Here is a 24,203-nt window from a genome sequence, read left to right as displayed (position 1 = left end):
GAGAGAGAGAGAGAGAGAGAGAGAGAGAGAGAGAGAGAGATTACTGGGAATGGCATGGGCTTTAAAGCCTCCAAGCCCACTCACTCCCAGTGACTCATCTCAAACAAGGCCACACTTCATAATCCCAAACCTTTCCACCAACCCGACACCAAGCATTCAAATATATGAACCTATTTTCATTACCTCCCTGTCTGTTCTTAGCCACCCACTACCCTTGCCACCTCCCCCAAAGGAAAACAATAAATAAATAAATAAATAAATAAATAAATACAAAAACCCACATCCCGCCAATTCAAAACACCATAGTTGCCGTGGCAAAAATGCCCTGAAAACATATTTAAGCAAAGGGGGTTTTCTTTTGGCTCACAGCTGGGGGGTGCAGTCATCACATAGCAGGAGTGCAGGCAAGGCAGTGTGGAAGAAGACAGGTGGAGAGTGCTCGGTCACCTTCTCCTCTCCACCACAGCCTCAGGGCGGGGGCATGCTGCTATCCAGAGTGGGTGGGTTTCCACCAGTGTCCCAGGTGACTCTCAAGCTCATCAGATGGACGTGTGACTCGTGGCTGACCTTGGCTTGTTGTTGTGCACTTATGTGTCCTTGCTGCTGTCTATCCCTCCTTTTACACTAGGCTAGAGGCAGGAGTGGGTGGGGAGCTGCTCCCACTGGAGCAGGCAGGCAGGGTTTTCCTCCCGTTTTTATCATTCATGTAAGCTGTGTAGGCATAGTGCTTTGTATGTGTATCCGAGTCATCAAAGATTACACACAGCAAACAAAGACATTCAATTGAAGCAATTCATCACCTTGATTCTTTTCTACTATTAGTACAAATTATTCTTCTAGTCCAAACTCATAGTCTGTTTTTTATTATTAATTTTGGACCATTTAAATTACTTCTGGGTGCTCTGAAATGAGTGTGGCATTCCTTTCTTCAAGAATTGCCCATGGCTCATATTGCTATGGGAAATATCCTAATGAAGGTGGCACCTACTTTTATCTTAACATTTGCTGGCGTTCCAGGACCCAGGTGTCTTCGGTTACCCTCTGTCAGCAGCACCACAGTGGCCTGGAGGCCCTGGGTTCACATGCGATCATAATTCCTCCTGATTTCCACACAGTGGAGTAGTGACAGTAGTCACACTTCTTTTTAAAGAAATGTATTACACAGCTAATTGCATGTTGACCTGATCTCCACGTTTTTTACCTGATGATTTTAATATTGTAATGAAGCAGCTTGCTTCAGTGTTACGTCTTTCAAGTCTCTGTGAAAGTTGTAATGACTCAGACTGTGTCTGCGCTTAAATGTGGAAATGGACTTAGAGAGCGCAGTTCCTGCTTTGACTTTTTATAACCTCATGGCTAACGTCCTTATTTATATGATGATAATTTAACTTTCCAAGCCAGTTGTTTCCTGTATTCTGTGGTGGTGGATAATTCAAGGCAAAAGTATATTTTTCAAACATAGATTTTTAAAGCACTTATATGTTGAGGGCTATATACAAAATAAAAGGCAAGTAGAGAAAGAAAATTAAGAGTACACTTAAAAAGAGGAACTTTAAGATAAATAGGTTGTAATGATAAAAATAGTCAAAAAATGAAAATTCTGGTAAGAAAGATAAGTTAAGATATTTATAAAAGCAGTAGCATTATTTTTTTAAAAAACCAATAAGGGTAATTTTACTTAAATATTTTCTTTTTTAAAAGTTTAATTTATTTTGTACACTCCATATTCCATTCCCCATCCCTCCCCATCCACTCTGACTGTTCCACACCCCACACCTCCTCCCCACTCCACCCTGTATCCACATGGATGCCCCCACACCCCTACCCCACCTGACCTCTAAACTCCCTGGGGCCTCCAGTCTCTTGAGGGTTAGGTGCATCATCTCTGAATGAACACAGACCTGGAAGTCCTCTACTGTAGGTGTGCTGGGGGCCTCATATCAGCTGGCGTATGCTATCTGTTTGGTGGTCCAGAGTTTGAAAGATCTCGGAGGTCCAGATTAATTAAGACTGCTGGTCCTCCTACAGGATCACCCTTCTCCTCAGCTTCTTCCAGCCTTTCCCTAATTCAACAACAGGGTTCAGCAGCTTCTGTCCATTGGTTGGGTGCAAATAACTGCATCTGACTCTTTCAGCTGCTTGTTGGCTCTTTCGGAGGACAGTCATGCTAGGATCCTTTTACCTGATCTGGTATTAGGGTGAGGGAAATATTTTCTTTAAAAAATAAAGATAGGAAGAAAGGGGAAACACAGCATGTCTTTGCATCTCATTCTGTGGTTGTGTGTGAAACCAATGGCAGCTGTGCGACTCCGACTTTGACCCCAGAGCTACAGGCACTGTGATTCCACTCACTGCCTGTCCTCCTCCGCCAGGTTCCCTTTTCACAGTTCTCCCAGAGCAAACACAACTCCTGTCTTTACCAACACCATTGTGACTCTTTCTTCCGCCACTTAAAAAAAAAAAAAAAAAAAATTACCCACATGGGAACAACATAAGCTATTTTCTGTTCTTTGAAAATGGTTACTGAAATCACACTTCCGTTTTATCTAAGTCCCCCAATTAAGTTAGAGGACTGACAAGTGGTTGCAAATAATGAGCATGGAAAACTTTGTCAGCTAGTATCTACAGATCCACTGAAGCCCCAGTCATTGTCATCTCTGTCCCCTTTCCTCTGTGTGTGTCCAGTCAAGGGGCAGTAAGTAAAGAGCATTTTGTATACTTTGAAGTGCTATATAAAGGCTGAATTTAAATCAGCCAAAGGTTGACTTTGTTCTATAAGAATTGCTTTGTTAGCTATCCAGCAATTGTGTTCTTGGTAAATTTACATGGTATATTTTGCCATTCAAATAATAGTCCCTTCCTAAAACTTAAATTTTGAATTTTCTCAATTTGAAATGAATGCGCTGAGTTTGAGAGTCCTAGCAAGTGTGAGCACATGCACATGGTACAGAGTGCAGCCAGCATGTCTGGCGGCCAGCATGTCTGTTTTGCTGTTGTTCCTGTCGAGGTGGGAGGTGCCCACTAGTACTTGACATGTCATTGTTAGAATGAGTATTTTTTAAATGTTTAATACCTCGTATCTTACTTTATCTTGTTAATGTTAAAATAGGAAATAGATCCCACTTGGGTTCTTGGTTATTTACAGTTAAAACCGTTTGCATCGGGAAAGTGTTGACAATAAAAAATAATGAAAATCATATTTCTAATCTGGAGCTTCTAAACGTTACTCTGCTTTTGGCTCTAGCACATGCTAAATGCTTAATGCTAACAATAGTTTCAGTTTGCTTTCAGAGTGGGAGGGATTAAATCCAGGCTCCCATGTATTAGTGCCTAACCTTTTGAGTTTTTGAGGGAGAATCTGTGTAGTAGCCCAGGTTAGCCCCAAACTCAGAAGGCCCCTTCTTCGGTCTCTTAGGTGCCAGCATATTTGGGTACTTTCAGTTAGCACTACTTCTTAATTATTTTGACATACAATTTAGACAATTACAAGCTTTTAAGGTCATGAAAAGGAATTATAAATAAGTAATACGTATTTTTAAATTTTCTAACATGGTGACCAAAAGCAAATACCTTGAAAATATTAGAATGTTTTACTGTATGGAAGAATCAGATTGATACAGTTTAAATATATTGAGCCCAAAGAAAGTACAGTCACAAGTTATTACAGCAAGCAGTTTGATTACTTGTTTTTTAAATAATTTTGGTTTATAAAATGTTTTTATTTATTGGATACCATGATACTTAAAGCTAAGCAAGATAATATAGTTCAAAGAGACTTGTAATTATGTGACAAAAATATCAGAAAAAGTGGTCCATGTCATAATTTGCTTAGTGATTAAGTACTATCTTCTTAGATGAGTTGAAAAAAAAAAAAAGGAATGATAAAAAGATTCAGAGGCTGGGGAAATAGCTCAGTAGGTAAAATGCTTGCCAGGCAAGCTGAAGGGGCTGAGCGCAGACCTCAGCATCTAGATAGAAGCTGGGTGTGGTTTACAGGCCTGGACCGCAGTGTTGGGACCTGGATGTTGTACTATATTTTAAATGTTTGGTGCTTTGGCTTTGTTTAACAGTTTAAATGCTTTTCTAAGTTCTGGTAATCCTGCTGTAGTTATTTTAATGGCTACATAATATATATGCTATATTGACTTGATAACTTGTCATTTACTTACCTGTACCCATATATTGAACACTTTGCTTCTAATTTTTCCTATTATAAATAATACTAGTAAATACATAAAAAATATACACCATTGGATAGAATAAATTATAATCATTAAAAGATGGTTTTACAGCTGGAGAATTGGCTCTGTGGTTAAGAACACTGACTGCTCTTCCAGAGATCCTGAGTTCAATTTCCAGCAACCACATGGTGGCTCACAACCATCTGTAATGGGATCCAATGCACTCTTCTAGTGTGTCTGAAGACAGCAACAGTGTAGTCATGTACATTAAATGAATAAATAAATCTTTTTTTTAAAGAGATGGTTTTAAAGAGTAGGAGTTGTTCAGGCACCTTCTACCATTCCTGGATGCATATGCATTAGTTGTAAAGGATGTGTATGGCTCTTTGGGGCTTAAAGTACCTGTCAAAGTTGCTGTCAAAGCTTTGTGACTCAGTGGGTTCTGTAAACAGTGGCTTATTATTTCACAAGGAAGTTCAGGAGCCTCATAACATACTTTAACTCATAAGGTAATTTGGATACAAAATGTCTAAGTCCTACAAATAGTTAAATTATTTTTATTAAAATTGTTACCTTTAATAAATAGAACAACCATAAGGCAAATAAGAGCAGAACCTAAGATTGTTCCTTGGGTGCAGGTAGACTAGAGATTTGAGTTTATGAAATTATGTTTGACAGAAATCATAGTTTTCACGATAGTTTTTGTAATGTTTGTAATTCAATTCCTCTTTTTTTTTGAAAATCAGAAGAAATGTTTAGGACAAAATTATTTGAGTAGTCTTTGAGAATAAAGTTGAAATTGTCTATTAAAAGTGTCCATGACCCTGAATGGTCTGGAACTCCAGCTGCTCTGGAGGCTGAAACGGGAGAAGTTTGAGGCCAGCCTGGACTATACAGCAAGATTCTGTCCTAAAATAGACACTCCAACAAAGAAAAACTTAGCTATTCTTAAATTTTAAATTTTTATAAAGTGTCTGTGTGTGTGGCATGTGTGTATGTGTGCATGTGTGTGTGCGTGTATGTGCATGCGTGTGTGTGCATGTGTGCACGTGTGTGTGCGTGTGTGTGCATGTGTGTATGTGTGTATGTGCGTGTGTGTGCATGTGTGTGTGTGCGCACTTGTGCGCGTGCACCTATGTATATATGTACATGTGTGTGGAGGGAAGGGGAACTTGCATGCCATAGTGCCCATGTGCAGGTCAGAGGACAGTTTGTAGCGTTGGCTCTCCACCATAGGTTCTGGGTTTCAAGCTCAGATTTGAGGCTTGCATGGCAAGTGCCTTCCCTGAGGCAGCTTGCTCGTCCTACGTAAGTTTTCTTTAACTCTCTATATCCATATATGAAGAGTGCTTATGTACATAGACATTATAAAATAAAACAGTCTTAGGGAAATTTCTATTTGGATATTTCAATTTTTTTCAAATTATTTGAAATCAATTGTAAATATTTCTTTTTATGGATATAAATTAACGTCTTTTGCATACATTTTTGAGTTCCAAGGAAAAGCAACTCTTGTTATATAATTTATATTCCCTTAAAACATCTTCTATATAATTTTCTTAAGGAAAGAATTATATCTCTCTAGTTATAAATGTCATTTTTTTAGATAACATAATAAAAATGAACTAGTTTATAAAAGATTTTTGATGTTACTAAGTAAGCATTGTAACAAACCTACATTTAGAAATGCCTATTTCGTTTTTCTGAAACAAGGAACTTTGTTCTTTTTTACCACCTAAAAATATTTATTATCTTAAGCTGTGAGTTACTTGACCGAATAAAAGGAAAAAGAACATTTTCCAAGCTTACCTTTTTCATATGTTCTATATTTTCATCTTGATTTATAATCTTGTAATAGAGATTCATTCAGTTAATTAAGAAGTACATTTATTAGGGCTCAAGAGATGGCTCGGTGATTGGGAGCACTGTGTGCTCTTCCAGAGGACCTAGGTTTAATTCCCAGCATCCAGAAGGAAGGTCACAACCATTTTTAACTCCAGTTCCAGGGGATTGGAAGCCCTTTTCTAGCCCACACAGCACTAGGCACAAAGGTAGTGCATGTGTGTGTGTGTGTGTGTGTGTGTGTGTGTGTGCATGAGAAATACCTGTACATAAAGAGTAAACATTTTAAAAATTTTAAAAAGACACATGCTGGGTGGTGGTGGCGCACGCCTTTGATCCCAGCACTCGGGAGGCAGAGGCAGGAGGATTTCTGAGTTCAAGGCCAACCTGGTCTACAGAGTGAGTTCCAGGACAGCTAGGGCTACACAGAGAAACCCTGTCTCGAAAAACCAATAGATAGATAGATAGATAGATAGATAGATAGATAGATAGATAGATAGATAGATAGATAGATAGATAAGACAACTAACCAGAAATATTCTCTGCTAAGCTTGTATTAGGTGTTTAACAGTGGCCAAAGCTTGATCTGTGTAGAATATACACCTGGGTAGACGGGGTAACTGTGGCTTGTTATAAGTGATTTTTAAAGAAACAGAATATAAGAGGAGGCATATGAAATATGGGGATGCTGAGACTCTTGGTGGGGCGACAGGGAAGTCTTCATTGACGAGGCTTCTGAGGAAGTAGGATGTGCCTTCCAGCTATCAGGGAAGCCAAGGAGGCCAGTCCAACGTGCTGGGGAGCAAGGGGCTCAGTCGTAAGAGTCTCACAGTAGAAAATGCCAAAGAGACATAAGGAAAGGATTATGTACTAAGTACTTGGGTTATGTAATCATGTCTCTTTACTGTCTAATTTTCCTAAGAGTCGCCTTTTCTTTCTTGCTGTGTCCAGAATAACATGTTTTTCTTTTTGTAAGTTTACTGAGTATGCAGACATTTCAGTTCCTTTAGAACAACCACATTTAATTTAATCGGAGTTTATTGTTCATTTAATTTCATGATTTCCTCTCTGCTCAGCCCCTGACCTCTGTCCTGAGAGTGACTAACAATTCGTCTGCTAGCTTCTCTTTACAAATACCCTGCTTCCATTTCTGATTCCCTGCAAATTTCTATTGGTGAATCAACATTTTTAAACCATTAACTTCCATCAGCACATTTTCACAAATAAAACCAGTTAAAAATAAAAACAAACTGACCTTGAGTTATAAATTCTTCAGGTATTCTTCTAGAGTGTATTTACTGTGACTCTTTATTCAGCCAAAGTAAATTATTTGCCTTCTTTGAAATGACCAAGAATCTAAACAGATAAATTAAACATTGTTGGGAGATGTTAGAGGACATTTAGGTCAAGTTAGTTCTGACAAATTGAGTTAGAATTCAATGTCTGAATGAATGGACATTGAAACTAAAAGTCTCACGTCTTAACCTAGTGCTTTACACTGTTCCATACTTTCTGAACTTCAGATTAGATTCCTCTTAGCAAATGAGGATTAAATGGCCCACTTCAGAGTCTCACTACCATGTTGTTTGAGAATATTATAGAGTAATATCTAAGAATGTGCTAAAAAAAAAAAAAAGTGCTGTTGAGTGTCCCTTATTCTGTTAGAGCACCTATATGTATCTTTTAAATTTTTTTATAAAACTTAAATATTAGTTACTTCTGGGTTTTTTTTTTTTTGGTTGGTTGGTTGGTTGTTTTTTGTTTGTTTTGTTGTTGTTTTTGTTTTTATGCCCTGGTAACTACCAACATTTTTTATTCTCCCATTGAACTGAATGTCTCTGTAATTTTCTTTCTTGAAGTGGTTTCTGCAGTATGAGTGAACAAGTCGTGGCTGCCACCCAGCAGTGTCATGGTGACTACTCTGTGTTGCCACAACTTCTGCCGTACGCCACAATAAGAACTGATTTGCCCTTACTTTTGAAAATAGCTGTTGGAAAGTGGGAATAGGCTTAGTTGGTTCCACACACAGGACTAGCAGGGTTCTAAAGCCCACTATCCTCAGCCTGCCTGAGAGTGAGGAACTTGGTATGTGAGTCACCAGCTCAGGAGACAAATCAGACATCATCAGGTTAGGATCATGGATGCAGGGCAACAGGAGCTTCAAAGAGATGGAAAGTGTTCCCTGTGGCTAGCCATGGCCGTCAGAGCACGGGTGGGAATCCACTTGCAAACTGTGAAGGATTCAGAGCAGAATGTGGATTTCTAAATAGCTGCATGCTAGTCACCTGGGAGCTCAAGATGTGTAGTGCCCAAACTACTTCATCCTATGGATGAATCGGGTTGCTGTGGTGAAAATGGGCACCTGGAAGGCTCCAGGATGGCCAAGATGTGCAGCAAAGCTTGTCCTCCCTGGGTATGTGCAGCTGTGGCCTCTGCTCTTTACTATACCATGCTGTTTAGCAGACTTTAGCACAGTTCCTAAGGGTTTGATGATTCTAGCTCTGCAGACAAAGTCATTCTTCTCAACAGGTTTGTGTGCTACGTCTTAATGGGTATGCACTGTACTTGGTTTTGGTTGTTTTGTCTGTTGTTATGGAGTTTAAATTTCACCACTGGTCTATTTTTTACATATTTATGTTATTTTTACTACTTATTATAGATATTTACTTAAGATCTTTAAAACCTTTTATATTTAAGGCACAAAATAAAGTTATCTTTATAGATATTTACTAGTTATGAGTTTTGTTCACTTGTTTGAATTACAGAAGCTGTTTTCAGGGTAAACTGAGAACCAGTTGGCTTTTCATATCTTGTTTTCATTTTTCTTCACTGTAGCACATCAAAATGTATAGTCTCAGTACGAACCTGAAGAAATGGACTGCTTAATTCTACCTTAAGCACATAAATGTTACTGATGTTTGAGATTCTGAGTGTGTGAGACAAGAAGGGTTGCTAAGCACCAAGGCATGATTGAATAAGCAGTACCTTAATTATTGTGGTTGATTATTAAGTCAGACTGGATGTAGTCTAATTAAAAATAAGATTTGAAGTGTACAAGGGGGACTTTCTAATTGCTTTGGTTATCATTGTTGACAAGAACCAGAGTTTTTGCCTATAATTTTGGGGCTTTTACCTAAAGATCATGTAAATTTAATTGGTCACAATATTTTTAAAAGGCATTCTGTTTCCACTTGTGAAAAAAATGTGTTTCATATTCCATGTAAAATGTGTGTGAAAATATAGAAAGTGAACTGATGCTCATTGGACTCTTAAAGAGTGTGACCTGTGGGCTCCTGTGTTGCCGCAGGATTGTAAAAGAAGGAAATGATAGTGTACGTGTTTGGCTTAAGTTAATACCATTCGATCATCCAGTTTTGTTCTCTGTTTTTTTGTTTTGTTTTGTGGTTTGGTTGGCATTTTCTTTTGTTCTGTCTTCAGCCATCATTTTGTCTGATCATCTTCAATCCTAGAGCAACCTGAGGGCAGCTGTGCTGCTGCTGCTGAAGCGGGCGTCCTTGTCATTCCTGAGATTAGTGTCACACATGTGTCCGGAGAGAGGACCGGGAATGGGGAAAAAGGCAGAGCTCTAGGAGACATTGATGCCCAGCATATGCAGGGTGTGCAGGAAACAGCCACAGACCCTAGGAGTGAGAGCAGAGGCTTGCCTGAACTCAGGAGGCAAAAATCTGTAAGAAAAATGATGGAGGATGGAATGTCCACAGCTGGCAGAGTGCAGTTTTAGCAGACGCTTTGTAGCCGCAGCCCAAGGTACCTTGAGGCAGGGGCACCGTGCATGCTATGTGCACGCGACAGTTGCACAGTCACAGACGATTTGCATGTCATCTGATAAAGTGCATGAATTTGCATCGTAATTTCTCAATGACCTTTAATGCTCTTCAGAATGATCACCCTATGTAGTAGCAGGAATTTGTTAGAGAAACTGAGGCAGAAATTTGCTTCTGAAGTAATTTTCTGCTTAAGTTTTGGAACTAAAATGATTTTTCCTTTTCTTAAATATGAAGGGTAATGTATATAGACTTTTAACAAGTTTTGAGCTTGTGATAGTTATAGTGTATATATGTATATTATATGTATGTATGTATGTGTGTATATGTATATATATATATATATATATATATATATATATATATTCTAAGGGTATCTAGAATGGAGAACACAACCTTCCTAAACATCTCTCTGCATATATTTCTGTTTTAACTTAAGTTTATTAGTAGGAGCTACAATACAGAGGTCATCACCAGCATTTAATGTCTGACCTTTCTAATTGCTTCTGCTCTTTGCATGCATATTAGAGAACTCTTCATAAAACTGTAGTGGGGTAGTTTACAGCATGCTTGTGGTTTAATATACTCTAAATCACTTTCATTTAATTACAATGAATGTATTATGACATTTATAAAATATTTCAACTTATCCTTTGATTTTTGTTTTGTAATCTATTGCTTTAAGAAATTCTGCTAAGGTATTGATTGAAATGTAATTGATTTGGTATTACTCTTTTAAAAGTTACTTAAGATATTTAATGTTAATTAATCTTTGTCATTTCTTTGTTTAGGAGATACAGAATTAACAGGTCAAGAAGAACTGATGGACATAACTGAAGTTGACGAGGGATTTTATTCCAGGGCGGCGTCTAGCACCAGCCAGTCGGGGCTATCAAACAGTAGTCACAATTGTAGTAACAAGACAAGTGTAGGAAGGAACCAGAGACGGTCGGGAGGAAGCAGAGCTGGAGCAAAGGAGAGAGAAATGGCAGGGGAGACTTGCAGAGACCACTTTGCTCGCAAACAAACCCAGAGAGCCCAGAGTGAGAACCTTGAGCTTCTCTCTCTGAAGAGACTTACCCTAACCTCCAGCCAGTCCCTGCCCAAGCCCAGCAGCCAAGGCTTGGCTAAGACTGCGGCCACTGTATTTAGTAAATCCTTTGAACAAGTCAGTGGTGTCCCAGTCCCACGTAGCCCTTCTCCTGCCATTGGCTCTGTTGCTGGAGCAGATGCCCATAGATTTTCTGCTTGTAGTCTCCAAGAAGAAAAGCTTATTTATGTGTCAGAAAGGACTGAACTTGCAGTGAAGTGTCAAGCCGGCCAGCAGGGACCTCCTAGTATTAGCATCACTCTGTCTGCAGAGTAAGGTGTCACTCACTTCTCTCCTGTAGCCAGTGAAGCTGAAAAGATGGCTTTGCTCCCTTATGAAAGCACTGAGTTCTTCATGCCTGGTCCTGGCAGGAGCCTGGGGTCTTGAATTCTGAAGGCTCCCCTTTGACTATGAAGGGAATAATGTCTATTTTGCAGTAAGCTGAGGTGTGGTCTTGTTATTTCTTGGGAACTCTTTTCCCCTTGGTTTAAGTTCTTTATTCTTGTATTCTCCTTTCCTGTTACTTGTTATTGTTGGTTACGTCCTCAGTGAGGTTATCTTTAATACTTTGTTTTTTAGTGGTTGTGTATTTGCCCTGGGAAGTCAGAGAGAGTCTCTGTGAGAGGACTGGGCTGTAGAGCCCAGGGGGAGGAGTGAGTCCATGAAGCCATGCTGCCCGACAGGCGTGTGAGAAAACAGCCTCACGTGAGAGCAGTGGGGATGCACGTGCTGTGACCACATCATGCTTAGGATGGGACAGTGTACTCCACTCCGAAAGTTGCCTGGCAGGACAGTTGCGAGGGGAAGCTGGGAGAATTTCTGTTGCAGTCCTTAGAGAGCTGTTGCTGGTGGATGACATTCTGAAGTGTGTGATCTGGATTGCAGGGGTGAAAGTCCCTTTCGGTTTCTAAAGTGTGACGAGCCATAGAGCTGATGGACCGTGCTGCTTTGAAAATCCTACTTAGTTTATATTTTAGTGGTCGGAGCACACATCATAGAAGACTTCCTGAAAACCCCTGTAAGTCTTGTAGCACAGCTCCCGAGATACCAGAATGAAGCATTTATTTAATAGTGAATTGTCTGTGAATGAAGGAAACTAGTTCATTTTTCATCCACAAAATGTGGTGAAAGAAAACACAGTAGGTGTGGGCAGAGGACATTTGTGCTTACCGGTGGCTTGTGTTTGTTCTTGAATTTAATATAAGAAAGAGTGCACTTCTTGTTTGTGAGTTTTAAGTGTTCTTGTTATGATGTAGAAAGAACTCAGCTACCACCCTACTCCTGCCAGCCAAGCACTAAGAAATGTGGTAAGGCGGAAGCAAGCTAAACTCTGCGTCCTCTAGGTGGACGCCCAGGCTTGGTGCCTGTGGTCTGCTCGGTTGGCTGACGCTCCCGTGAGGTGCATGTGCTGTGGTGCTACACTGGGGCACGGCACGAGAGGAGCAGGGTCAGTGGTGAGGCCTGGGACACCGTCTACTTCTCGGCTTTCCTGACTTAGCACACTGAGGCCTTCTTACCCATGGTCCCCTGTTGTGCTCACAGAACATGCTAGTGTTCCCCTCTTGAACCACATGGGTCCAGCTCATGTCGATGAGAAAACTGCATGTGTTGCAGAGTGCAAAGCATTTTACACTTGAGGTACATTTTTAAATGCTTACCTCCTAGTTTAAACCTGATTATCCAAGACCTATGCTTTTTAGCATAAATGAGCTTAACATTTTAGTTTCAGTAACAGAGCGAACTGCTGGCTTAAATTGTCCTCATCAATTTTAAGGTAACTAGACAGTAAAATTGATAATTGGAATAATTGAATAGTAATCTTGTATACAGTTGAAGTGTTTGTAAAATGTCACTGTGAATTTCCTGTTGTCTTATTGTAATTCCTTAAGAACTTTTCTTAAACATAGTTACTAACAGTGTTTATATTATTAAGAAGAAATTTAAAGATTGTCATTAGGCAAGTTGAAGTGCTTGCTTAAGCATAGAGTAAGTTTAAAGAAACATTAGCTGGCACAAACAAGAGATCAGAATAATGTTCAGCCACCATAATGAAACCTCATTTTTATATTGTTGTAGACATTTGCTACTTGTGTGGTCCAAAGACCACTGGTGTCACCTGGTATCTTAATAAAACTTCAAAATTTGGGGGACAGACTTGGTAAATCAGAGCTGGCATTGTAACAAGGTCCCTAGGGATGCTCGTATCCATCCGGCTATGTGAAGTCAGTTTCAGAGTGCTAACTACTGGTCTAATGTAGGGTCCTCAGTGGTCTCACAGCCCTCAAGCACGGGTATTAGGTTCTAGATCATCATAATTGTCATAGTTTTTGATAACCATGTAACTTTTTAAATAACATTGACTTGTGACTTCTTAGAGACTCTCATTTTAAATTCCCACTTCTCACTTGTTCCTGTAATAAAAATGTAGCATCTTTTGCTTCTCTTGGTCATAAATAAACCTAGCGCTGCAGATGCTACAGGTTTTAAGCAGGAAAGCCCCTCTTTGTTCTTGAACTGTTATATGAGACAGAACAGAGCACATATGTCCTTCCTCTTACAAAATCTATAACAGCTTACACAGTGGAATGAGTCTGAAGTTTGCTCCAAATGATTTACATCAATTGATTTTATGGAGTGTGGAGTCACATGAACAGTAAAGTTCTTTTATACTACTTTTGATACTATTTCAAGTAAGGATTGTGTACATCAGAGGCTTTCATACCAGCTGCCAAAGCCGGATGCTGTCACCTGTGGCAACAGCTGTTCTAGTCACTTTCCTACTCATCTTTCAAAGGTGAGAAGCTGTGTGGCTTGGTAGGCATTTTTCTATTAAGATGCTAACAGTATAGGCATCTCATGGACCCAGGGGAATAGCTTTCACCAAGAGGATTCCTCATAGAACTGGGGTCTGGCACCCTATAGTTAGCTCTAGATAGGGGGCTTTGGATTGACTCAACCCTTGCACTCCTGTGACACTGTGCCTGGCATGAACCTCGGCAATCCAAGTGAAGAGAGAACAGAGTAGACTTTCCCAAGGATCCAGCTGCTCGGGTGCTACCCTTTCACTTCCTGGAGCCTCAGGAAAGCATCTTGGAATGGCCGGGACACTGCCTGAACCCTTTAAGTCCATCTCTGTAGCATGGAAGAGCAGGAATTCCAGAATGATTGGTTTGTTTTGAAAAGGTAGTCTTTCATTGTCCTTTCAATTGTAAAGCAACAACTCTGCAAATGTCACTCAGTTGTTTAAAAAAAAGGGGGGGAGGTATGTCTTTAAATCAAAATATATTTTTTTTAAAGATCCCAGTTTAAAGGGATTTTTGCCTGTTTTGAACTATCATAGTTAAAATGTTGAATGGTAAATTGTGGAGGAAAATATATTCTCTAAAACATGATTTTAAGCAGAGTTCGAGTTAGGCAGCTCGATGTTTACATCTGCGGGCACATTAAACCTCCGTACAGGAGAACACGCTGAGGAAGCCTGTGCTGAGCATTGGAACTGAGGGACACGAAAGCACACAGTGTTGGCACTAAGCACTGTAGATAGAAATTAATGTATGATAGTGTCTTCCCAACCCCTGAGTGAAAGGCTGAAACCCCAGTCCTTTGGTGAGCATGAGTTTACACTTGCACGCTTGCTGCTGAGTGCTGGAACATTGGGTAATGGAGATGTGTGCTTTTTAATACTGCTCGTCTTCACAGAGAACACTCATGGGCTGCCGTCTGTACTTTGTAACTTGCACATATCCAAAAAGACTGAGCGTGAACAATTTGAAGATGTTTTGTAGTTTTGAAGAAGTGTGCTAGTGGACATGAGCCTCAATTGTGTTTTCTGGGCTCCAAGCTGTCTGTCTTGTTGGAACTGGCCATCTGCCTCTGGCCTTTCCTTCTGATCATGTGATGCTAAACTCTTCTCACAAATACACTTGTCATTGTATGCCTAGCGTTTACATTCCTAAGAATAAACCTTGGATATCTTTATGTGCTCTTTACGTTTTTAAAGTATGAAATAAACTGGAGTTGAGTTCTTTGAAGTTTTGTACATTTGTATAAATGTTCTCCATATGCAGTACTTTATACATCAAGTGTTTCCTCTTGTTTTGTTGAAATAAAAACTAAAAAGAAAAAAGTGTTTTTTCTAGATCATTTTATTTGCTAAAAACTGCTATAAAAATTTGTGAGCTTGCTAGCGGGGCAGAAGACAGCTTGTGTGAACATAGCCGTGGGGAACTGCTGGGGTTCGCCCGCCGATAACCCTCACTCCTGACTTTATGCCTCAGGATGAGGAACTGGAACTGAACAACCTCATTAGTGTCCATCCAGAGCTGAGCTCCAGGGCCTTGACGTGGCGGCTGACTTAGACCAGAAGCACAAGCAAAGCAGCCTTCGGTGTGGGGGCGTGGAGACAGGGAACACGCTGGGTCGCTGCTAGTTTCCAGACAGTGGGATCCATCACAGTATTTTATTTCTTGGCTACAGGAGGTCACAGTGGCATTCCTGGTCTGCATGTGTTTACTGAAACCAACCCCATTAGAAAGGAACTGTTTTAGTGGGCAGTTGATTATCTGTGTGAATAATTCCAGCTGATCAAAGAGTAAGTTAGGAAATATTTTCTGAGTTACTCTTCGAAGACGACTCGTAGAAACCAGCACCTGACGACTTAAAGATCATTACTGTGCCTGTGAAATCTGAATTCCTAGTGACTGCAGAGTCCCTGGCATGTAGCTGGCTCCCTTAGTACAGTCTGACTGTTAATACCTACATGCATACTGTATAATCACTAATCAGGACTATAAATAACTATAATTTCTCTTGGATTATTACCATAGGCTTTCTTATACAGAGGCTGATTTGTGACTTAAATTAAGCATTCAAAACAATCTTTAAAAGGAAACAGCACCCCATTTTACAAAAGAGGAAACTGAAACGCTCGGGGAGTGGGTACCCAGGATTGCCAGATGCTGGGGATCATGCCCTGAACATAGACCTTACAATTCTTTCTTGGTTGTCGATTACTCAAATAGGATCCTAAGTACCGTCAAATGGACATGTATTTCAAATTCGTTTATTCCATTTCATAAGGTTAAAACTTAAAGTAAAATAAAATGCAGTTTTCATGAAACTGATGCTATGTTTTGTAGAATATGAGATAATTGTATTTCATTGGTAATCAGATTGCTAGTTTTTGCTATACCAAAAGTATGCTCATTTAAATGAAAATAAAATGGTTCTTTAGTTTTTCAGATTGACAGATTGGAACTAGTATTCGCATTTATCTGGAGAAATCATTAGTGTCTGAGATAATTGGTGGGAAAGTAAATTGCTGCAAATGAATGAGTGAACAATTGAACAGAATCTTTACCCATGTGTTCTGACATAGTAAATCTACCATATAGCTCTTCTACTTTGTTTTGCATTAAATTGACCCACATGAAAAATGCAAGGTATTCATTGTAGCATTGCTTGTAAATGTCTCAATTATTCCATATACTGGAATATGACATACCCATTAAAATACAAGTGTGTATATGTCGTATCTATCACAAGCCGATTTAATCATATTTATGTTGAGTAGCTAATTTGTATGCATATTCTATATACGCAGCATACATGTGTGTTTGTTGATACGGGGGAAGAGATTTTATCTCAAAATGCGGTCTAAAGGTGGGCTTGGGGCTCAAGAAATAGCTTAGCAGTTAAGAGTGCTTGCTGCCTTACTATAGGACCTGTGTCCGATTCCTAACACCTACGTCTGGTGGCTCAACCAGCTCCAGTTCCAAGGAATCTAATGCCATCTTTTGGCCTCTGTGGAAACCCAAACACAAATGGCATATATATTTATTCAGATACCCCCGCCCCCCCCAGATACCACCCACAATTAAGTCTTAATGACTGCCTACATTATGAGAAACCAATGCTTTTGAAAATGGAGATGTTTAGGCCTTGTGCTAATTCCCAAGAATCATAATCACTGTGTGTGTGAAATTTGGAAGCCTGTGTTTCTAGTAAGTTTCTCAGTTTAATACAAAGTCTGGCCTAGTAACTACCAGTAGTGGATTAGGTATTTGGTAGTAGCTTGTTCTTAGAAAAGATGTCTCAAGGAGAAGTATTCTCTATATTCTCGGAGAGGCTTCCCAAAGATGGGTTGTCAGGGAGCTTATTGACAGGGACCTGTCATGAAAGACAAACCATCCGGACATTTTTTTTAAAAAGACTACTTCCTGTAAAAGAGTACACACCCAGCCGGGCGTGGTGGCGCACGCCTTTAATCCCAGCACTTGGGAGGCAGAGGCAGGCAGATTTCTGAGTTTGAGACCAGCCTGGTCTACAGAGTGAGTTCCAGGACAGCCAGGGCTACACAGAGAAACCCTGTCTCGAAAAACCAAAAAAGAAAAAGAGTACACACCCAGTAGTTAACAGTCTCCTTTAAATCATCTCTGCTACTGTTTAACTTCAGATAACAACGAGTCAACAAAGCAAAATGGAACAGGACTCAGTACACTCAGGGTCACCTTGGCATCTCTAGCTGTATCTGCACCATGGAGTAAGGGCCGTGGCAAATGACCATCTCTGCCTGGTGGGAAGCCGGTGTTGGAAGAGTTAATAGGATTCGTGGTGGCAGCAGGCAGGGTTCATAAAGACCCCTGCTAAGCCAAGCACTGAGGAGTGACTCTAGGACTGCAGATATTATTCCAACCTGTTTCGTGCATGGAAGTGAAATGGCGAGTCTTTGTGCCTTGACTTCATTAGTTTATGTTCTATTCTTTTCCTCATGGACTTGAATTACTACTCCTTTTCAGGGCTGGTAAGTCAGTGTGTAGGCAGAGTGTACCCATGTGTTTCTCCTGACTTCTGGGTCACCCTGAAGATCCCCCACAGTTTCATCTGAAGCACCCCAACCCCAGCAGCTCTTGGGCCTAACTGGGTGCTCCACTACAGTTGTTTTGCACTGTGCTGTGCTGCTGGGCTCTCTAGTGAGGCTTTTAGTGCACATGATACAGATATGCTTTACTGGACAGAGTCTGACTCTAGTCCAGGAAGGCAGCAGAAACCAGGGGCTCTGTATGCCTTCGCATGCATTCCAGGGAAGTCAGAAACCCACTCCCTCCCTTCCATCTGCATGGAGGAGAAGACTGTGAAATGTGATCACTTGACGTGGATCTGTAGAAGACATCATAAATCGTGACATCATGTTTCTTTGTCCTCAAAGTTATAGTGGGATGGAATGATTTGTTTGGCATTAACTTAAACTTTTTTTTTTTTTTTTTTTCGTTTTTCGAGATAGGGTTTCTCTGTGTAGTCCTGACTGTCCTGGAACTCACTCTGTAGACCAGGCTGGTCTTGAACTCAGAAATCCGCCTGCCTCTGCCTCCTGAGTGCTGGGATTAAAGGCGTGTGCCACCACGCCCGGCTAACTTAAACTTTTCTACAGCATCATTCTCTCCTGAGTGTCTAGTGCACTTCAGTAATAATGAGACTCCAAAAAGGTGACAAAATAGGCAGGCCCTGTCTTCATATTACACATTCTTCTTGCTCGCGGTGCAGTGGCTGCAGCCAGCTACAGTGCAGCCTGGTGCAGTGCCCTGAGCACACCCTCTGAAGGCTCTTGTACACGCTCTGGAGGCTCTTGCACACCCTCTGGAGGCTCTTGCACACTCTCTGAAGGCTCTTGCACATCTTCTGAAGGCTCTTGCACACCCTCTGAAGGTTCTTGCACACCCTCTGGAGGCTCTTGCACACCCTCTGAAGGCTCTTGCACATCGTCTGAAGGCTCTTGCACACCCTCTGAAGGCTCTTGCACACCCTCTGGAGGCTCTTGCATACCCTCTGAAGGCTCTTGCACACTCTCTGAAGGCTGTTGCACACCCTCTGGAGGCTCTTGCTCTCTCTTTAACCAACTCCTTTCTACTCTGAGCCTCCCAGAGTTCCACATAATCATCCATTGAAGTTTCTTCTGTCTTGCAACTTAAAAATGACCCCCCTACCAGAATCTGGCACCACTTTCTCTTCTGTTGTAATTCCACACTAGTTCAGAATCCTGTTTCAAGAATTACTTCTTTCTCTAAGCCATTTAATTCATTTGCACCAGTCAAGTTGAAATTCCTAAGACCTTTGAAGAAGAAAACAGTCCAGAAAGCAAGCCACAAGCTACATCTGCATGAGGAAATAATCCATTTTGAGTTCACTGAAGAGGAGAAATCATACAAGCAATACTGCACACAGTGCTGGTGAGCACTAGAAGTTGAGGTGTTAACGCCCATTCAGGGTTTGTGCTAGAGGACAATGGAGCAGGGTGAGACATGCAGGCCATGTTTGTCTGCTCAGGGAGCCATCTCATGTGCGTGTCTATATTCTTTACACACATCCAAGTGCTTGGGGACCTGGAGTGCCAGACTAGATGAGTGTCGGAGTTTGGGAGCTAAAGGTATGATTGGACTTCTGAAAATGGGCACAGATTGTGAGGATAATTGCAACATAAATGCTAGACACAAGCACCATTGTGAAGGATGAGGGTGGGTAGGGGTGTCAGTAGTGCTCTTTGGCGTTCCTGTTCATTCAACAGATATGTAAGTATGAGGGAAGACTACTGATTACGCTGGATCAAGGCTATGCACAGATGTCAGCAAGATGGGCCCCCTTCCATCAATACAGCCTTGTCAAGGAGAGACAGTTGTCTGCCTTCCCAGAACATGTTTGATCACACGGAGTCTGGATTTAGGTTTGCCTTCCCCAAATGTCATGTTTCTATGTGCAACACTCGATACTGTGTTTGCCCTCCTGGTTCTCTCCAAAGGGTCCTGAAGAATCTCACCTTAAGATGTAAGGAGAGAGAGAGTTGGAGTTTCATTTCTAGTAACAACTCAACAGGCAATCATACTTCTCTTTTTGCTGCTGTGACAAAACACCCAGAAAGGCAGCTTGAGCAAGGAAGGGCTCCTGTTGGTCCTGGCGTGAAGCTGGAGGCAGTCCATCATGACTGGCAAGCTCTGCAGCAGGACTGTGAAGTCACACTGCATCTGCAGCCAGGACTGTGAAGTCACACTGCATCTGCAGCCAGGACTGTGAAGTCACACTGCATCTGCAGCCANCAGGACTGTGAAGTCACACTGCATCTGCAGCCAGGACTGTGAAGTCACACTGCATCTGCAGCCAGGACTGTGAAGTCACACTGCATCTGCAGCCAGGACTGTGAAGTCATACTGCATCTGCAGCCAGGAAGAAGAAAGAAATGGATGCTGGTGCTCAGCTCGATGCTCTCTCTTACTCAGTCTGACACCCTAGCCAAAGGAAACCTGTCACCCTATGCAGGGTGGGCCTTCTCTCATCAGGTATCTTTACAGAAACACCCTCATCAATACACTCACAGGTCTATTTCTGTGGTGAGTCTTAATCCTGACAATGGGAATTAGCCGTCACAGTAATTAACATCAAATCTTCCATTAGATAATAAACAAAAACTTAGGAAAAGAGTTTGTACATTTGTTTATTGTGTATGTGGCACACACCCTTGTCAAAGGGCAATGTCTAGGGCTTGATTCCCTTCCACCATGTGAGTCCTAAGAATCGAATTTGGGTCAGACTAGGCATCACAGGCCTTTGCCCATTCACATCTCACTGGACCAACAAAAAGTTCTAAAACCAACTTCTCTCCTGGGGATGCTGGGTGGTGCTAGAAGAAACACTTAATATGTAGCTTACTGTTGCTCTTCTTATTGATCCAGGATCCTAAAGATTGGATGACAGAGCTGCCAAGTCCTGAGAGACACCTGAGAAAATGCCTTAGGTTAGGTCAGCAGTTCTCAGCCTGTGAGTAATTTACCAGATATCCTGTATATCAGATATTCACATTATGATTATAATAGTATCAGAATTATGTTATGAAGTAGCAACAAAAGAAATTTAATGTTGGGGTCACCACAACATGAATAACTGTATTAAAGGGTCTCATCATGGGCTAGAGAGATGGCTCAGTGGTTGAGAGCACTGGCTATTCTTCCAGAGGTCCTGAGTGCAGTTCCCAGTAATCACAGTTGCTTGCCACCATCTGTAATAGGATCCAGTGTCCAGTTCTGGTGTGTCTGAAGGCAGTGTACTCATGTACATAAAATAAATAAATATAAAAATCTAAATGTAAATAATTTAAAGGGGGGGGGAGGTCGCAGCTTTAGGAAGGTTGAGAACCACTGGCTTAAGGCCTTAAACATCTCTACTATCGGAGTAAACATGAAGTAAAATTAAAACTCTCTCACAGACACACAGAGAACTCAGGAAGCCTTCAATAATCCCAGTCCAGGGGAGGTGTGTTCTGCTGTCGAGCACCTGAGAGGATGAAGCAGGGGGACACTGAGTTCATAATCAGCAACGTTTGCATACACAGCAGAACTGTCTCAGTTCCCTCCCCAGATCACAATTTCTGAAATCATGTTCAAATACTCCTCTAGCTGCCTGGTAAAACACATCTCCTCCAGGGGATCAAGCAGTTCATCATCGTGTTCAGGTTTGCAATTTCTCAAAAACAACGCTTAGCAGAGAGGAAAAACAGCCTGAGGTTTTCCTTTTTCGATGTAAAAACATGAGGTAGTTTATTGGTGGAGCTCCAGGCCAATGGGTACCTCACACAGGAGGTAGAGGCATCGACCATGTGCTTGGAAGCTAGGGGTTTTTATAGGGGGAGGGGGAGGGGGCTCGGGAGAATTGGCGCGGTTGTACACGATCGGCCCATTTAAACACCAACACATTTGCAGAATGGTACGTGCAAGTCAGCAGACCACCTGGTTAACACATGACTCCAAACTGTTCTACTGTGTCCTCTGCCTCAGGCCTCTGAGCTTACAAACAACTCTCTGGACATAAGTTACATGAATCCCAGGCCTTAAATTTCACTTTAAATTTCATTTCCCTTCACTATGTTGACCAGGCTGGCCTCTAACTCAAAAAGATCCACCGGCCTCTGCCTCCAGAGTGCTGGGATTAAAGACGTGTGCCACTATGCTTGGCACCTCTTTTCTCTTCAATTATCATAGGCCAACAGACCTATCCCAAGGATAAAGTTTATGGACTTTAATGATAGTTTAGTTTTACAGATCTGTTAGGGTATAGAGGTGGGGCTGGCACCATGCAGGAAGAGGCAGCATGCTACTACTCAGAGATGTGCTGAATTTGAGTCTTGGTTCTACCATTTACTTGGTATTTGAGTTTGGGCAAACTCCAGTGCCCTGAAGTCTTTGTTTTCTCATATAACTTAGCTTTCTAAAATGCTCCTGCCTTCCCTGCACTGCAAACTGCTTATACTCAGCTGTGCAGTTTATGCTGAGCACCTTCTTCAGGCATTCAATACAGACCCTTTAATACAGTAAGGTAGTGCACAAGCTATACATGAGCTTTGACAGTCAGTGACTAATGAGCATCCCTAGCTAGGCAAGATACAGGCTGAGTCAAGCACAGGGGTGTGGAAAGGAAACTGGACCCTTGTTTCCCCTGGATCTCACCCCATGCATCCCTTTGTCATTCCCTTTGTTGGCCTGTTCTCTGTTGTTCTGCTGTAATAACTCATAACCATGAGCACCACTGTAGACTGAGCCCTTGGAACCCTTTTGTGAGATGTGGGGGTCTGCCAGTACAGAGGATAGTCTGAGGAAGGGGCACATATTCCATAGCTATTTCTTCCATTTGGGATTTGCTGAAGTTTGGCACAAATTAGGGCAAAGGGCCCCTGAAAAGAGTCACTGTGAAATATCAGAGAAGCATGCATACTATGGCAACATCACAAAGAACTAGAAACAAATGAAAGGCTACCAAACCAGCCAGTACTTGACAGAGCCAAAAATCCAGTAAGGGGAAGACTCAGAGAAGTGAGTCTGGCCTTGATGGCTATCCCCTCAAGTGGATGTGCTGCTGTCTTCATCAACTGCTCAGAGCAGAAAGACTGACGAGAGAGGAGAGAGAAGCAGAAAGATACAGAGACAGAGAGGTTGAAAACCAGGCTCCTAGGACTGAAAAAGTCTGTATTTAAGGACCCCTCAAGAGGAAAAGACAGGTGTATATCTCAAAGGCTCACTTACACTCAGAGCTGGGAGGGTGCATGGTGCTAAGGCACAGCTTCAGCGCGTGCAAAGCCCTGGGTTTGATCCCTAGCACCAAAAGACAACAACACTGTCACAGAAAAACTTAGAACACCAAAGAGCTTTGCCCTAGAAACTGATGGGTCAGAGTAAATTAAGCCTTATAAAGTTGCAACCTGGATCAGGTCAACTGAATTATTGGTTAGATTAATGTAATCTACACATACCCACTCTCTTCTCACTGGGACATACTATAATCCCTTTTTGTAAAATGTGTCATACACAATTGTAGAGTTATGTGAGAATTACAAATCCTGAGAATCACTGAGGTGACAACAGAATTAAAACAGATTAACAAAGCCAGGTGTGGTGGTACATACCTGTAATCCCAGAATTTGGGAAGGTGAGACAAGAGAATCAGAAGTTCCAGGCCAGCCTGGGCTGCATAGCAAGGTACAAGCCACTCTGAGCTTTACAGCCAGACCCTGTCTCAAAACCAAACCAAAAAGAAGCTGGTCCACAGATGACCCAACTGTTTGTGCTGTAAGATTTGAGTGATGTCACATGGGGGAATTTTAGGAGAGTATGATGTTTTGTTTTATTTTCTGAATATGTTTTAGTAAAGGTATTTGGAGGTTACAGATGGCTCAGTGGTTAAGAGTACATGTTGCCCTTGCATAGACTGGAGCTCAATTCCCAGCACCTACATTAAGAGACTTACAACCACCTGTAACTCCAGCTCTGGGGGATCCACTTCTCTCTTCTGGCCTCTGTGAATACCTACAGATACAAGTGTGCCTGCACACACACACACACACACACACACACACACACGCACCTCCTTAAGAAAATAATAAGTCTGGTCCGCACCACCCCTGCGCTATCTTTGGTGCCATCTCTGGGGCCATCTTGGAGGAGGGCCCTAAGGTCCCCAGAGGACCCTCCACTCTGCAGGCACCCTAGCACACCTGGGACCTTGAGATCACTGGTGAGTGGAACGCAACATCAGTTCCAAAAACTCCCAGAGGGTCTCGTGCTAGCAGGAACAGGGACAAATAACAAAGGCAGGCCCTAGCACACCCAGAATCTTGGGATCACTTAGACCAGTCTATGCAGGAGAGCATGGGCAGAAGAAGCAACAGAGTTTCTTTGTTTTGTTTTGTTTTGTTTTGTTTTGTTTTGTTTTGTTTTGTTTTGTTTTGTTTTGTTTCGAGACAGGGTTTCTCTGTGTAGCCCTGGCTGTCCT

At 41.6% G+C, this 24,203-nt stretch overlaps 1 protein-coding gene across 4 annotated transcripts in view; it reads left to right on the top strand.

Annotated features, from left to right (window-relative positions):
- The window catches only part of Fam126a (family with sequence similarity 126 member A), a 106,948-nt gene that overhangs the window by 49,975 nt on the left and 32,770 nt on the right, over positions 1-24,203 (top strand). The window contains exons 11-12 of one of the 4 annotated variants that reach the window (XM_021190617.2): positions 9,494-9,791; positions 10,600-11,170. The exons of 1 other annotated variant lie outside the window; for it this stretch is intronic. In XM_021190617.2, coding sequence (XP_021046276.1) covers positions 9,494-9,765 — 272 coding nt within the window. In that variant the 3' untranslated portion in view covers positions 9,766-9,791; positions 10,600-11,170. Of the gene's footprint in view, positions 1-9,493; positions 9,792-10,599; positions 15,017-24,203 lie in introns of those variants that run through there. 2 more of the 4 variants (XM_021190616.1, XM_029534912.1) reach the window with 2 other exon arrangements.

Source organism: Mus pahari, chromosome 2, assembly GCF_900095145.1.
Source record: "Mus pahari chromosome 2, PAHARI_EIJ_v1.1, whole genome shotgun sequence".
Taxonomy (NCBI): Eukaryota; Metazoa; Chordata; class Mammalia; order Rodentia; family Muridae; genus Mus; species Mus pahari.
This window is presented reverse-complemented; position numbering and strand designations above follow the sequence as displayed.